Raw genomic sequence first — 16,160 nt, forward strand, 5'->3', positions numbered from 1 at the left:
TTTCTATCCATAGCTTTTTTCATTTAATAGGTCATGACCATATTTCCATGTCCATTCACAATAAATGTACCTTATTTAACAGATAAGAGTTTCTCATATGGCTGGACCATCTTATTTAACCAATCCTTTACTGATTAACATTTGTTTTCTTCTATTTATTTTCTACCATGTTACTTCTGTAGTAATTCAAATATTCTCTGTTCTTGTTTCATTTTTGTCTTTAACTTTAAAAAATAATTTTAGTGTGGCCATGACCTTAGTTTTATGAATGCTTGAACTTGTCAAGTTTCAGTGTTGGTAGACACTATATATTAGGACTCAATTTCAAGTAACAAACTCAACTCAAAGTAACTTAAGCAAAAAGTGTATTTATTGTTTCACATAACTGAAAAGTCCACGGGATATACTAGCTTCAGGCACAGCTGGATCCAGAAGCAAATATGCTGTCATCAGGACTTGAGTCTCTCCATCTTTTGGTTCTGCTTTCCTTTGCCCTGGCTTTATTCTCTGACTGGCTCATTCAATGTGGTAGACCCTGTTGGTTTGAATGTTTTTTAATCCTACAAACTAAAGCACCTCAGTAAAGAGAATTTGTTCTCCATAACTCAGTAAAATTCAGAGGGATGAGATATCACTGGACCAACTTGTGAATCATACAGACACTCCTGAAAGAACTGGTATGGTTAAGGAGACGGACTTTACTGACTGGTGAGGTCTGATTAATATGTCTACTCACAAAGCTTTTGGGCCAGACTGTCCAAACTGTATCAACTGAAAATAGGAAGTGATGAATCCAGAAAACATCAGGGAGTTTTTAAAATGAAATGGTATGGATGCTGGGTAATCAAAAACAATTTATGTCCAAATAGACCAGAGACTGAAAATGCTGAACTTCTGTTCATAAAGGGGAATGTAGTTAGAGCTGGTTCCTCAGTAATGAAATTATTCTAAAATAACCATGAGTGTAAATTTGTCATTTTCAGGAAGCCTACAGTCCATTTGAGTAATTATATCCAATAGGGTATTCTGGATGATACTATAGAATTTCAATGCATGCAAACTCAGTTTTAGGGCTTTTGCCAGAGCCTCACCATTGTGGTGACAACAGGAAAACAGCCTCCCACTGGCAAATAGTTCAGCGAGGCTATTTGTGTCAGTGATAATTTAAGTTCAGTGAAAAACTTTTCTCATATCCCTTTAAGTCTTGCAAAGTTGAAGTAAGACATTTCTGTGAGTATTGAGGAATCAAGACTCATTGTGTGTTACTGCAGAAGAGAAGTAGACTATTTTCAATCTGCTGTACTCTTTCCAGATGTAGTAGAAGAGGTCCCAGGTGCTATATGAGCAAGCACAATCTTAGTCTCCATTTTAAAAAAATTAAAAAAAGCTGTTGATCAAGGTGTGTACAACTGGTACTTTCTGTTGTGAATATTAAGTCCTGGTGGGGTGAGGTACAAGCTAATCTCTATTTAGAAAACCTTGGTGGAATTCTGCACAAGATAAGCTAAAACTGGCTGTAGTCTTCTCAAGGTCAGCAGTTGATTGCAGCAAGTCAAACAAGGCAGTTAAGAGCTGAGATAGATAAAATGACAACGCAGGGTAACATCAGCAGGGCCAGCAAAATCAACTACCAGAATATCACTTGGAACATCAGGCAAAATAAGAAATGAGTGTATAAATTAGTTTTTGCCCTGGGTCCTCCAGTTATTTCATAGGGCTTATGTCAAATATAACTTTCTGATTTTAAAGGACAAGTCAGATATAGCATTTTTTTTTCTTGTTCATCTGCCCAAGAAATACCATCTCAGGAGAAAGCCATATCCTTAGTCCAGACTTGAGGCTCTGTTTAGGAATCTATCCTATATCTGGGAGTAAAAGGATGGTAGAGTCAGATTTGAAGTTGGCTCTACTTTCTTTGGTTATCAAGTCTTCATCTTCTATAACTTAATACATCTCTGAGAATTCTTATAAGCAAGTCATGGCTTCAGATTGGCTGAGTGGCACATGGAAAGATATGGATGAAATCTGAGGCATGGAGACAGTAGGTAAGCTCCTAGTTTTAAGTTTTAGGCTTTTTTTTCTAATCACCAATTTTTTTATGCACATAAAAACTCTTGAACATATGATTACCCTCATCTTAACTCAGTATAACACGATCAGAGGGAATGACTGAGTGTAGAGCAGTCTTTTTTTTTCTGCAAAGTACATGCAAGATAAAAGCAGAGAGAAATAAAAGCTGATGATTTTAAGGAAGTAGAAATGTAAGCTTGTAGATAACTTCTGTATGAATTACAGTTGCATATTCAAGCAAAATAGTCATCCAGATTTTAATTTGCTGAGGTTAAGCAGTCAAGAGCAATTGGACCTAAGCCTTGTTTAATGATATGTAGACCAAGTCATGTGATTAGTCTAGAGGACAAGAGAAAGGCTGTGAAGAAACCATTTTCAACCAGTGCATTTGTAAGTGTAGCTGAAGATGTCTGCCTCTTAAGTTAACTGTGAAGTAAAGAAATGAGATTTTCTTAGGACATAAATTGGCATATCCCTGGAATACTTGTTTATAAATCAGGAATTAAAGTCTTCCTACAGAAACCAATTGTTTTAATGCCCAAGAGTATCTCATAGCAAGAAACGAAGCCAACCACACTTAATCAATGTAAATGACAATACTGAGACAGGTGTGATTCCACTCAAACATCCACAAAGACAGAAGCTCTTCAGTCTACTGGTAATATCCTTAGCTGCCATTTTTACATTTCTTTTTAAGTTAGTCTACATTTCCAGAAAAATGATAGGTAATACACCATTTGAAGTCACCATCAAGTAAGTTACTGTGTATTGGTCAAAGAGCCTAGGTCCAACTATCCCTACCACATGATGGTACCAAGCATCAAGTCATCGTAAAAGAACACCTTTTACTGGCTAGAGGAAATTTTTCCAAATGACTGTATTTATCACACACGAGAAAGGATGATCAAAAATTGTATCTTGAAGATCAACTGTTACATGTAAAGATGCGTAGTCAGTAATTACAGGAAGTCAGCAGATAAGCCAGTGAAGAAATTGTTTTGGGATTTTATTTTTAAAGGTTATTAATGATCCTCAAACCAGTAAAATGAAAAACAAAACAAAAAACAAAACAAAAAAACAAAACAAGGAGTGTAACCTAGTGTAACTAGGCTGAGTCACATAGTGATTTGTAGTTTAAGATGAAGAATGATGACCTGGTACTTTTCCCCTCAGAAAATGTTGCAAGTATCTGAATTGTTTCCATAGTTAATGACTGTTTCTTGACTTGAAGCAGAGTACCATGGCTAATGATGAGAAGTCTACTGTAGAAGTTGGTCTAAGATGGCCTCAATGAGGCATCAGTTTCCAGCTTGCAGGCAATTCCCATATCCAAGAGTTCAAGACTTCAGTCATGTACTTCAAGTACCACTAGTGTATTCTGTTTCAGTGAATGCTGCTTAGTAGTTTGTCAGTATAGGGCACATATGAATTGCTGACTATATCCAATTCCAGAAATCACTGTTAAAGTTCATCTTGATTACAGGGCTAGTAATGAAGGTTCACTTGCCACATTTTCAGTCCATATGAACATTTTGGGGGCTAAAGCCATGCCCATTATGTACTTTTCTAAGTCTGCACACAGTAAATATTCCTAAGAATGTTCAGCTCAACTGAATGTAGACTATATTGAGTGGAGACACATAAAAGGTCAGAAAGCCATTTGGGTCAAACATGTTGTATAGGGCAGTGGTTTTCAAACTGTTTTGCAGTTGTACATGTTGTAAAGAAGTCCCTTTAGGTATCAGCCTCGGTGGTAAAGGAAGATGCTTGTTGCAGGCTGCAGACCCCTACTCTTGCTTCACTTCATCCAGACCCCCACCTCTTGCTTCATGTCATCCAGAGCAGCTTCACTTTTACTCTGGGCTTCCGCACAGTTTTCATTCAAATGGCTTCATGGCCACAAAGCCTTTGGAAAACAAATGATCTAAGAATAAGTTGTTCACAAAATGCTGAAATAGAAAAAATAGGTCACAGAAACTAGAAACTGGGTGAACAAAGCCTGTAGTAAGATAAGGTGATTCCCTATTCATTCCTTCCCTAAGGTGGACAGTATTATAAGGAAATAGAGCTAAAACTCAAGTCTAGTATAAATTTCAATTGCCTTAAGTTGAGTTTATAAATGACTGTCAGAGGACAAGACTATCTCAACAGACCACAACTCAAATTCTAAAGAAAGCATTTTGTCTTCTTCCTTACCCTTTCTACTTCCCTTCCCAATCTCTTTACCCCATAAGTTGTAATGTCTTAAAAAAAACAAAACACTTTACAGCACAATTCTAAGACATATGCTGCTAAATATTATGGAACTCGCCCTTTGGGAAGGAGGCAGAATTGATATTCCTCCAATATCCTCCCATATAGTTCCATTTTTATTCTAGAAACTCCTGATTTAAAAAATTAAGCTAGTGGTCAAGATAGACTCAGATGACAGGGACAAGTAAGTTCAAACAGTTAATGACAAGGTATGAAAATGGCAGGTTTCAACGACACTATATTATGGGGTCCCCAGGCCAATCTATTGATAATCAGGTTACACTATACCATTTTATAGTAGTTTCCTATAAAAGGAATGCTACCCAAAATTACATTATCTTTATAAATTAGAACACAGTGGACTAACATAAAGAGATCTTTGCTGCAAGTCTTTTGGAAACCTTTAACACAACACAATGCTAGAAAGGATACATCTTAAATATTTTACCACCTTACTGGATGATGGAAACTCTCCACATGACAAGTATACATTAAAAAAATGGCTCATTTTGTGTAAATAAGTTGGAGGGCCAAGGATTACAGGTAACTTTTGCTATTCATGAGTTTTTTTTTTTTTTTTAAGACATGTACTGGGGTGTCTTGGGAAAATCATGAAAATAGACAAAAGATCTAAAAGCAGCTTGTGTTTCACATTAGGTAGCCTTATTATCTGATTAACACCTGCCATTTTGATTCGACAGTTTATCACTGTAAAGACCCTTTGCTCCCATACCTTACAGATGTTGCCATGGATTATACTTACAACATCCTGCCTGATGCGGACACCAGGCACGGAAATTGGGAATCTTCTGAGTTTACAACTTTAACACTGTGTGTAAAAGCTAAGTTAATGCCTAGGATAACACTGGACCAGGAGTCAAAAGGCCTGGCCTCTACCACTTTGTAGCTGTTTTACCTTGGATGATTAATTAAACTTCAGTTCCCTCATTTAAAAAGGAATGTACTGTATTGTGATAATTAAGACAAACAAAAGTGCTTTCAAACTGTAAAGTGCTATATAAACAGAGGGAATTACCATATAGGTTTTATCTCGATGTATAAAGAGGCCTTTTCTGGAATCTGACTGGAGCCTTGTGAGATCCTGTTAGATAAAGGGATTCCTTGGCAGAACTGCTTACATTTATGTGAAAAGTTCTGGTTCCTGAGTAATCCCAAAGAAGATGCTATGAAGAATTCACTGTGCCTTGGTTTTGATCCCAACAGGTCTCATTCAGTAGGCTACTACAGATTTTAAGTAGAAAAAGAACATGGTCCAGGGACCTTCATGGGGTTTAGGCAGTTCATAAACTTTAATCATTTGAGATTATGGGCTATGGTCCAATGCTATTCTTGGAAAGATGTCTGTTGTCTTTCTTTGGACAGCGTTGATAATTAAAAATCCCCTGGTCCAAGTTTATTACATGTCTCTGAAGATTTTAACTGAAGAAATGCACACTCATGGAATAAACTAGGCCTTCGTTGTGATAAAATAGCTTTAGGTATTTGGCTTGCAGACTCTGCACTACCAAGGGCTGTGCTGAATCTGGGCAGACCACAACTGGAGTACAGGTCAAGGTCACACTGTCATGGCTGAAAGTCTCTTGATCACAGTGGTCCACTGGAATGATGTCTTCTTCAGTAGTAGGTTGATACAAATCACCATGGGCAAAAATCCAAGTACCAGACGTGTAGGATGATGGGCCAGCAGAAGGTGGTCAGAAGGTCCAGGTGAACACTCAGCAATCAGGAAGCACAGGACTAGAAGGGGGAGGGACAAAACAGGTAAGATAACAAATGCATGGAATTACAAACAGGATTCTAATACTGGGGTTGGCCTGCCATAAGCATATCAACTGTCTCATGTGTACTAATTCTTGATAAGCCTGGATTAGAGGCTAACAGATGATCAATGGGGAGGAAAACAAACCACAAAAGCCTAGTAGTTGATAATAAGAACAAAACTGTCTAACGGATGCACAAAGTAGGAACTGCCCTAAGGTTCAAATTTTGTAGTAGTAATTTGATCATATTTAGGTAGCTGGGCATTAGCTGGTAGGGAGAAGTGGTCTACAGTTGGCACAAAAAGTGAGGTTTTAAGTTCATATACCAACTAGAAAGTAAGAGATAGTGCCCTTCTTTTTCCATTCTTCAAGCTATCTTATAAGCTTCTTTGGTTAAAGCTTTTTAAACTCAATATGAAATGTTTTGCTCAGTATTTCATGTGTAGTATGTACTTACACATACTTGTACTTTCACTTTACAAGCATCTATGTTAAGACAAAAATAAGCTTTCCATCAGTAAGTATGCAATAGTCTGTTCAACGGATCATTTCTTTGTGTAAGGGCTCCTTAGATCTTTAGTTTTAAAAAGTTCAACATGAAATAAACAAACACAGCCCAACACCAGTGACTTTCCTTATTATCAGAGGAATTTTTAAAGTGACTAAGCATATACTAAGTGCTGGGAGACACTAAGTGATGACTGACACAACCTACTCTAAACTCCTTTCTAAAAAATGCTTCAATGGGGTGGTGACATATGCACACAAAACAAGACCTTTGTTTTCAGTTTGCTATTTAGCAAGAGAACAGATGCATGCAAATAGCTATTTTACAAGATGTTGCCAAGGAAAAATACTTGTAACATGTTAATATACTTAAAGAAGATATTCGGGGGCTGGGACCATAGCTCAGTGAAAGAGTTACAAGGCCCTGGAAAAATCAAACCAAACCAAACTACATTCCACCTAAAGTTATGAGATTTATGGGAAGGAAAACATCTGAGTTGGGATAATGAGGAAGTGGCAGAGGTGTGATAGATGAAAAACCAGAGAAGAGCATTTCCAGGGTAGCAAAGAGAGTATGAGAAGCGCAGAAATGTTGGTAAGGCATTTTGGAAAATGGCAAGTACCATAATTGACTTTCGATGGAGTTTTCTCAATTTACATTGAGGTTCTGGGTAGAAACTCAGGTCTTCCAATTCCCAGTAACAGCGCTGGTATTAATGCTTGCTCAGTTGTCTCTTTTCTCACAGCAAGATCAACAGTTCCAAAATGTAATTTAAAAACAACAACAAAAAATCAACCTCCAGAGTTCTTGCCACATCCTGACAAACTCTTCTAGATGGCAGGTCCAGTTCTTAGAAACCTGGAGTCCATGGCTGTGGCTACGCTGAAAGGTAGGTACCTGCTTCAAAGATTGCAGAACATTGCAGCAAAACCTTCTTAACTGCCAATCCTGGACATCTCATGTTTTGTCACAGAATTTCAAGCTTTGAGTTCCAGTTGCTTTTTTCCTTTCTCTGGAGAAAAGCCTCTTATCACCACAGTCTTAAGAGTCTTGAGGTACATCCAGATTTAATTACAAAAGAGCTAAAGAACACATCTTTCTTCAAAACAGTCATTTCTCTGGAAGTGAAATCATTTGTCTCTGCCCTTTAGGTAAAGGGAACAGTCAATTTTTTCCACCAGACATTTGAATGAAATAGCAGAACTGGTTAACATCTACTCAAACTACACTTAACTGTGTTTGTATCCACGTGCTTAGAGCTGTACCACTTGGTAAGCACCACTCCACAAAATGAAAATGTTTGAAATTCAATTATTCAAACATTTTTATAGTGTTTGCTGGACAATGGTCTGAAATTTGATAAAAGCAGCTGACAACAAAGAAACAAAAAATGGCATTTTGGCCTTCTCAGTATCACAGTTGCAAGCAATTAGAATGCAATGCAGGCCAAGAAGTTAGGGTTGTAATCATTTCCAAACCTACTGATTTTAAGGTTCAGCAGGTGCTTTAACAAAATTTTTGGCAGAATGTTAACTTTGAATTAATAAAGAAAAAATTTTTAACATCTTTAGGAATGCCATGCGTGGTTCAGTCTGTTCCAGTCAGCCCACTTGTTAAAAATTCGCAGGCACCATTTATTAGCTAGGCTTGGCACCATCATTTAAAAATAAGCCTGGTCACCACCAACCACACAAATTAGGGAATACAAAATAGAATCAAGTAAAGGATGGCAACTATATTCATGGAAAATGATATAGGTCAAAAAAGGTAGTCAGGCACCAGTATAAGCAGCAGAAAACCAAGAAGCGCTGGGCCAAACAATGAATTCACTTCTTAGCATTGCCAACTACATCACCTCCTAATTGCAGCTGCTTTATATTGGGTGCCATTGTACCATCAGCATCAGCCACCCTTCAGGCACCCCGCGGTAAAAGGAAAGGGTTTAGAAGAGAGGCCAAGCTGGGGAGTATTGTTACCCCAAATATCCATTATGCATAGGAAACAGCTCACATATCCCAGGGACTCAAAAGCCGGCTTCAAATTGATTGTGAAGGGTCCCAAATGACATCTAGGCCTCAGTTTCCTCTCTGGTATAAAAAAACTGTCATTAACTTTTCTGGATCACAGTCCGCTTTGAAAACTTGCTACCCATGGATCATCAGTCGCTTCACATGTATATCCCCACAAATTTCTACGTACAATTCAGGCAACGTTTCCAGGTTCCAAATCGAGGGATCTGGCAACTGGCAAGTTTTCTAGCAACTCAAGAAACATTACAAACGATACTCATCCTTTATGAATACAGCACTTTGTAGTTTACAAAGTGATTTCAATCCCAAACACAGGCAGAGGAGGAAACTGAGGCGCAGACAAATTAGAGTGACTTGCCTAAGGTCAGTCGGTCAGCTGCTGGCTAGGCCCGGAAACAAACGCAGCTCTTCCGACTCCGGGAGCTCATATCCCCACCCCGGAGCTGCTGCCAGAGCTCCTGGCCCTTTCTAAGGCGGCATAAGGAGAAAAAGGCAAAGCAGAAAGCCCACCACCAACCATCCTCCAGCCCCTTCCTGTCCCAACTGGGTCCTTGCAGGCCCAGAAGGGTGGCGCCAGGCCTCCAGGCCAGCCCCGGCCCCAGCCACCCCCGCCTCCCCGGCCGCACCAAATCCCGCCGCTGCCGCCGCCTCTCCGGGAGCGGGGCGGAGCAGCTGCCCGCCACCGCCGACCACCCGGACGACTCCTCGTCGAATCGCAAACGCATAGGCCGCCGCCCGAGTTCTGCGTACGAGAAGAAAGACGCGGCGCGAGCGCCAACGGCCACCGGGCGCGCGCCGCGGCGGCCGGGCCTGCGCCCCAAGAGCTGGATGCCAGAGCAGGAGAAAGAGCCGCCAACCGATCGCTCGATCGACCGCGCGCCCGCTCCTTCGCCCTACCAGACCGGGGAGGGGGGGAGGGCGCGCCAGGGCTTCTTCGAGTTAGGGGCCTGACTCCCCGGCGACGAGACAAGATGGCTCCCCCAGTCCGCGCTGCAGCTACCGTCCCGGCTGCGTCGCTCGGCCCGCCCCCGGTACTGTTTCTTTAAATGGCGGAGAGGGTCAGGAAGGCCGGAAGAGAGGTGCGCGCTCTCACGTGATAAGGGTGGGACCGGCCAACTAAGATCCGGTCACATGGGTACAAACTGCCTGCCAGTCGGAGGGCGGGGTTTCAGGGCGGGGGCGGGAGAACCAATGGCTTTGTGATTGGCTGAACGAGCTTTGGAGGCCTCGGGGGCTTGGGGCGTCGGATAGTGCGCGAGGTGGCCAGGGCGGTGTGCACCGGCGGAGACAAAGCGGAGGCGGTGGTTTGGTGGCGGCGGCAGCAGAAAAACCTTAAACACCGAATTTCGTATCGCAGAGTCCTATCATTCTACTCAGCGCGGCGCGCAGGCGGCGGCGGCGGAAGAGGCGGCGGCTGCGGAGGCGGCGGCGGCGGCGGCAGTGGCAGTGGCAACGGCAACGGCAGCACATGGTTCCAAGAGCGCGCTGCGGTTGTTGGGTTCCAGTTCCGCAGGGAGGGACAAAGGCAACTGGGAGCTCTTGGCTACGCCCGTCTGGGTGGTTTATTTGTCTCTGCCCGGTATTTGGGGGCTGTGAAACCTGGGACTACTTTCTCTGCTAGAGAAGAAGCCACGCCACCGAGGAAAGGCCTAGGGCTGAGGTGGCTGAGGGGATTGGGGGAGGGGCGCGGCCGGATGAGGTGATTTGTTCCAGTCAATTGTGAGACGTGGTAGACCCTTGTGAGATAATTTGAGTCACCACTCTATGGAGATTGGGGCAGGACAGCAAGCCGAATCTTTTCAGGTTTCAAGGGAGGAAAAAAAGCACCTCTTCTGGTTGATACCAGGTGAACAAGAACTAGCGCCATATGCTTTTCAAAGATCCGGTCTAGGGCCTGTTTCAGGATCCTGTCGTCATTGGGGGCGAAGACGTGAGTCCATATTCAGTTTTATGATAGACGTGGATAAATTTCCGGATTGGTAAGTTTTGTGGTGAGAAAGTTAAAGGCAACAAAAGAGCTCGAAGAACTGTTAAGATGAAGAAATAACCGTCAGTGAGCTCAATCACCGACTCTAAGACCATTCGCTTCCGACTCGACCTGTCGAAACTTAACGCTGAAAGTTCTTTCCAAAATACCATGATACAGAAGATTTAAAACTACTTAAGAAATCAGTTGAAGTTTTGAATATTGCCGAATATATTTTAGATAATAGCTAATTTGCTTCAGTAGTCCTTAAGGAACAGAAACAACCTTTACTGGACAGATTCCTGAATAAGGCTGTTCCACTGAGTGAAAGATTCAAGTTGCCATTGCAGTCATGGCCTTCACGTATTACAGTAGTCTGAATCGAGCTCAGCTAACTTTTGAATATCTGCACACAAATTCGTAAGTATCTTACAGGTGCTAATGAGATCATCAGTAACTCAACTTTTGCTATTAATATGGCAGTCCTTTTCCCAGAAAATTTTACTTTTTCACTCTTTGGGATATCACTGGATGTCTTGAGGTCTGTATGAAGAAGCGAGATCATTGAATTATCTGTTGCTAACCCAGAAGATTCTTAGTTACTGGATCGATATTTTTCTAGATGCAACTTCAGTTACTGAGAGCATATTATTTCACATACTAGGAATACAGGAAGTTCTCTTCGAATGGGCAAAAGTTGGATTTAGCGTTAACTGTTTTCCTCTTTAGTGAAAACAGTCTAGACAGTTGAGTTTGTAAGATGTTTTTAACAAGAAAATAAAGAAGAAAACAACATTTAAACGACAGCTTATGAGAAGAAAAAATACTTTTCAGGACATAGTTGGCTTTATCTTTCTTGGAAATTGGTACCTGTCCCCAGTGTAGTTTGTGCAGGAAGTGACAAATTGATAAATTTTTCCCTGAAATGTGTGCATTTCCAGAAGTACAATGCTACTATAATTCCAATTTCATCTGGAATATTTTAGGGTTAATGCTTACACCCACTCTGACATTATCCAGTGGGGCCAAAACTACCTCAGTGCTTTCATACAGTCAGCTGTTACTTCTGAGATACTGGTAAGTATTGTACTATTTTAGTACTCAGAGAATAGGTAACGAATAGCTCCAGTGATCCAGAGTTGGCTGAAGAACCGACTACCTTCAGAATTGCGAGTATAGGCTTCAGTCATCTAATATTACAGCGACTTTTAACCTTTTGTGGAAAAGACAGGTGTTACAGTTTTACGTGGGGGTAGTTTTTTCCAATCAAAATAATTCAAATTCTGAGCGGATTTTTTAAGAAAGCTTTTTATTGAACCAAATTATTTTAAAAAGGGTACCACGCTGAATGTAAGTTGACTAGGTGAATTCTCACACGGATAATTTATGTGGAACATAGATGTTCCTAATCACTGGAGGTACCACAGCCTTGGGCAAAATCTTCAGTGTCTTTTTTTTTTTTTTAAGAAAGTTTATTGGTCATGTTAACTAGCAGGTGAAGGCCACTTAGATGTTCATGGACATTGTGTTTGATAAATGGCCGAGTTTTAAATTACAGAATGACACGACAAATTTGAAATTGCACATTTTATGATAATCTTGGAAGACCACAATCTAGACTTTAGAATCTGATTTCTTGTTTTCACGTCATCAAGGATTAACATTAATATAGTAACAACTACTGCTTCGTGCCAGTAGTTGTTTTAGACATTGTCTCTTGAAAGCAAACCTATGAGTTAAGAATCATTCTTACTTTGCATTTGGGGAAACCAAGGCTTGAAGCGATTGCTAGTGATTACACAATCGATGAATGGTAGATTTAAAGGAGCCAGTATTTAAGAAAAAAAATCATTTTTATCACAGTGCTTAGTGCTTTAAATGTATGGCAATGCTGACTCTAGTCAATTTTACCTTCAAGGGCCTATTTTATCTATAAAGCAAGGGGTTTTCTTTGTATCTAAGGAATTTTCAATTTTAGTTTATCTCAGCAAATCTCTACCTTGAGGATTATAGGATTGTTCTCATTCCACTCTTCTAGTTTGTGGCTTATTGATAGTGAATGATTTCTGTCTTTCCTCTTCTATTTTGTAGTTTTAACAGTAGGGCAACAGTGCCAAAGCAAAGAAGCAAACCTCAGTTAAATCATTTGTTTAAGGTGATGGAGAGTTTTCTGTGAATCTCACTTTTCCTTGTTGAATTAGAACCAGCTTTCGCTTGAGTTTATGAGGGTGAATCATTTTGGAACCAACTCCTACCTACTGCGCTCTCTCTGTCCTTTTTTTTTTGAGTGGTGGTTTTTTTTTTTTTTTTTTTTAAATGGTGGCTCACTATATAATTCGGGCTGGCCTTGAGTTTACTATGCAGTACAGGCTGGCCTTGAACTAATAATGCCAGGGCTGCTTTGTCCTCCTGTGTGCTGGGGTTACTGTCATACACTACTATACTGGCCGTTGGAAGCTCTGTAATTTCTTAATCTGAATACCAGCTTTGATCTTTGAAGTTCTGCTTTCGGATTTGTCTAGTCCTACCAGAAGAAAGTATGAATGCTAGAATACCAAGATAAGTTTGTTTGTAACTATTTTAAACGTCATAGGAAGTTCATTTAGAGGAAATTTTTAGAATTCTCACATGATAATGACTTGTTACTCATAGAAGATTAATCTCTAGGTGGTTCATTATGTCACCTTCAGAGAAGAGAAGATTGGTCTTGTACTTTATTTTGTTAAACATAAAACAATTCAAGGACATCTACAATATTAGCATATTGTGAATTATGAAAGAGATGGCACTCTGCTTATTGCCCATTAAATGTAGACTTGCAAACAACCCAGGCTAGAAAGGTGGAAACCTTTGTCACTTTGTGGAAAGATTGGGCCCAAAGGCCACTCCAGCATACATTTGACAGCTTCAACCTCTTGAACCTTTAGTTTCTTCATTTATAAAATATTGCTAATCTGATAAGACAGTGTTTATGAAGATTATATGAAATAGCAAAATTCTCAGTTTGTACTTTGTATACAAGAAAATCTAGTAGATGTTGGTTAATCTTTTTATATAAACAAAAAGTGATATCTTGCTTTTTGATGTTAGTAGACAAATACCTGGTAAGTTTTGGAGCACTGTTGGAGACAGTAAATGTTTTGATTTTTTTTGTCTCCTATATTACGATATGTGGTTGTCATGATAGTTATTTTTTGGTAACATCAGCATTAAGGTTAACAGGCCTAGGAACATCTTACGTTTTAATATTGGAAGTTGTTTTTACAAGATGATACAAATTGGAGTTTTCACATAAAAGGAATTTTATTCTGTTACTCGTATTAGATGGTTGATTTTGTGACTGATGTTCTTTTGACATAGTCATGTCTTTTGTTTTCTGTACTGAGTTATTTGGTAGAGCAGGGAACTTAAGTAAAAGACAGTTTTTTGTATTTATTACTGTTGATACTTTAAATAATTCATAATCTTGTCTATATGATAGCATGGTATGTTTATCTGTATGTGAGGTGAATGAAGAAGAACCAGTCAGCTCGAGACTTAGAATGTATAAACATGTTGAAATGTAAGTTCACATGCTTAATATATTAAAAGCTATTACAATTCAAAATGGCTGCTCAAGGGTTTCCCAACTTTAGTAGTTAACTGTTGTCAGTGTGTACATGAACTAGGCAAAACTATCACTGTTTGGTGAGTTTGTGTGTAATTCTTTGGTTTAAATTCAGACTGAGAATGAATATGGAGACCATTTGCCTTACATAACAAGCTCATTTACCCATGGATTTGTCACTGGAAATGCTAAGATGAAAACTGTACTGTGGCACAAAAGAAAAGCTATGATCAGTTGAAAACCAAGGAATTTGTTAAAAGTATCTTGTCTTTTTCTAGCTGATTGATCTTTCTTGGATATTTAGGTCTGCAAAGAAAATAATTTCTTTTGATATTTATTCATTATATCTCAAATGCTAAATAGTGATGAGTGTACTTCTTGAAATACTGTTTGAGAAAAAGGAATTTATGCAGTTGCTATGTTTCAGGTTATGATTTTAAATATTTAGAACTGACTTTGGCATCTGGAAGATCCATCATTAATCTGCTGAACATCTAATAAGATTCTGAATGTTGCTCCTTTTATGATATGAACAATCATCATAAAAACATTTCCTCATCCTTTTGAAATTGGCTTACTGAATTCTAAATGTCTCATTTTCAAGCTAGGTGTATGACATACACCTATAATTGCAGCCAGAAGGCCAAGGCAATAGGATCAAAAATTTAGGCCGAGCCTGGGCAATTTGGCAAGATATTGTCCTAAAACAACAAAAAATGACCAATAAAAGGTCTGAGGATGTACCTGGTACAAAGGCCTTGAGATCAATACCCAGTATCCCCCCTACCTAATCTCATTTTTATGTAAAGCAATTACAATTGTAGATTACTGAGATGCAATTATTTCTATTCTTGGTTTCCTTGTTCTAATGGCAGAGTGTCAGAATTACTTTATCTGATAATTCCTACTCTTGATGCTTACTACCAAAGGCCAGAAACTGAATTCTTTTTTTGGGGGGGGGGGGCGGGGGGTAACTGGGAATCCAATCCAGACATCGCACTTGCTAGGGCAGCACTTACACCACTGAACTAAATCCCCAGTCCCCAAACGGCATTCTTTAATTCCAAATTTAGTGCATTTGATATAAGTTGTACTCTTACTCTTTTGTTGTTTTTTTGTTTTGTTCTGTTTTTATTTTTATTTTTTTGAACCAAGTTCTCACTATGTAGTTCAGATTGGCCTTGAACTCAATTGTGAAGCCTGGCCTTGAATTCAACTGTGATCCTCCTCCCTCTGCTAGGATTATAGGCATGTGCTGCCATGTCCAGCAAGTGATTGTCTTCATTCTTAATGTGCTTGTGCTCTTTGTTTTTTATGGGGGGTATATTTTTGAGATTACTTCACTTTATGCTAAAATGTAGGTAGATTGATGTTGAAATGAGAAGTTTTGCAATAGAATCAATTATTTTATATAGCAATCCTCAAAATAACTTAGAATATAGAAAACCAATTCACTTTCTAAATCACTTGTAATTGAGCTAGAAAAATGACTTTGGAAGCTTGAAAACAAATGTTAAGGTTCATTTTAATTAGTTTTTTTAGCAGGTCACCTTATTTTTTCAGTGTAGTTGTCCCTATTTGTTTCTTTGTTTTTGTAGTATTAGGAAACTAGTACATAGGATCTTGAACATACTAAACAAGCACCCTTAACCATTGAGCCACATTTCCTCAAATTTTTTTTTTATTTTACTTCTTTAATGTTGAGACAAAATCTCACTAAACTGCTCTGGCTAATCTCTTGGGGATCCTCCAACCTCAGTCTCCTGAGGAGTCAGGATTATAAATATGTTCCACTGGTACCTGATCTTCATATTTCCTTAGTGGAGTATAAGAATACTTGTTTAATTCATACTTTGAAAATTTTAAAGTGATGATTAGGTATGTAAATACATTTTAATAATTAAAGATGACTTTTAGGCAGATTTTTTTTTTTTTAGAAAATTGG

General features: G+C 39.2%; 2 protein-coding genes across 5 annotated transcripts in view; one reads left to right on the forward strand and one right to left on the reverse strand.

Moving 5' to 3' along the window:
- Positions 1-348: 348 nt before the first annotated feature.
- Tug1 (taurine up-regulated 1) lies at positions 349-9,581 on the reverse strand (the record flags this gene model as incomplete). The annotated part of the gene is made up of 2 exons (XM_063225943.1): positions 349-6,081; positions 7,235-9,581. A coding segment is annotated over one exon (471 nt), but the record flags the coding sequence as incomplete, so codon positions are not given.
- A 271-nt stretch (positions 9,582-9,852) lies between these two features.
- Morc2 (MORC family CW-type zinc finger 2) overlaps positions 9,853-16,160 on the forward strand; it is a 57,523-nt gene continuing 51,215 nt past the window's right edge. For 3 of the 4 annotated variants that reach the window (XM_063225940.1, XM_063225941.1, XM_063225942.1), the window contains exon 1: positions 9,853-11,028. In XM_063225940.1, coding sequence (XP_063082010.1) covers positions 10,961-11,028 — 68 coding nt within the window. In that variant the 5' untranslated portion in view covers positions 9,853-10,960. The remainder of the gene's footprint in view (positions 11,029-16,160) is intronic. The other variant, XM_003478309.5, reaches the window with a different exon arrangement.

The sequence above is a fragment of the Cavia porcellus genome, unplaced genomic scaffold (assembly GCF_034190915.1).
Source record: "Cavia porcellus strain 051 isolate PalLab524CR breed Dunkin Hartley unplaced genomic scaffold, mCavPor4.1 scaffold_16, whole genome shotgun sequence".
Classification (NCBI taxonomy): domain Eukaryota; kingdom Metazoa; phylum Chordata; class Mammalia; order Rodentia; family Caviidae; genus Cavia; species Cavia porcellus.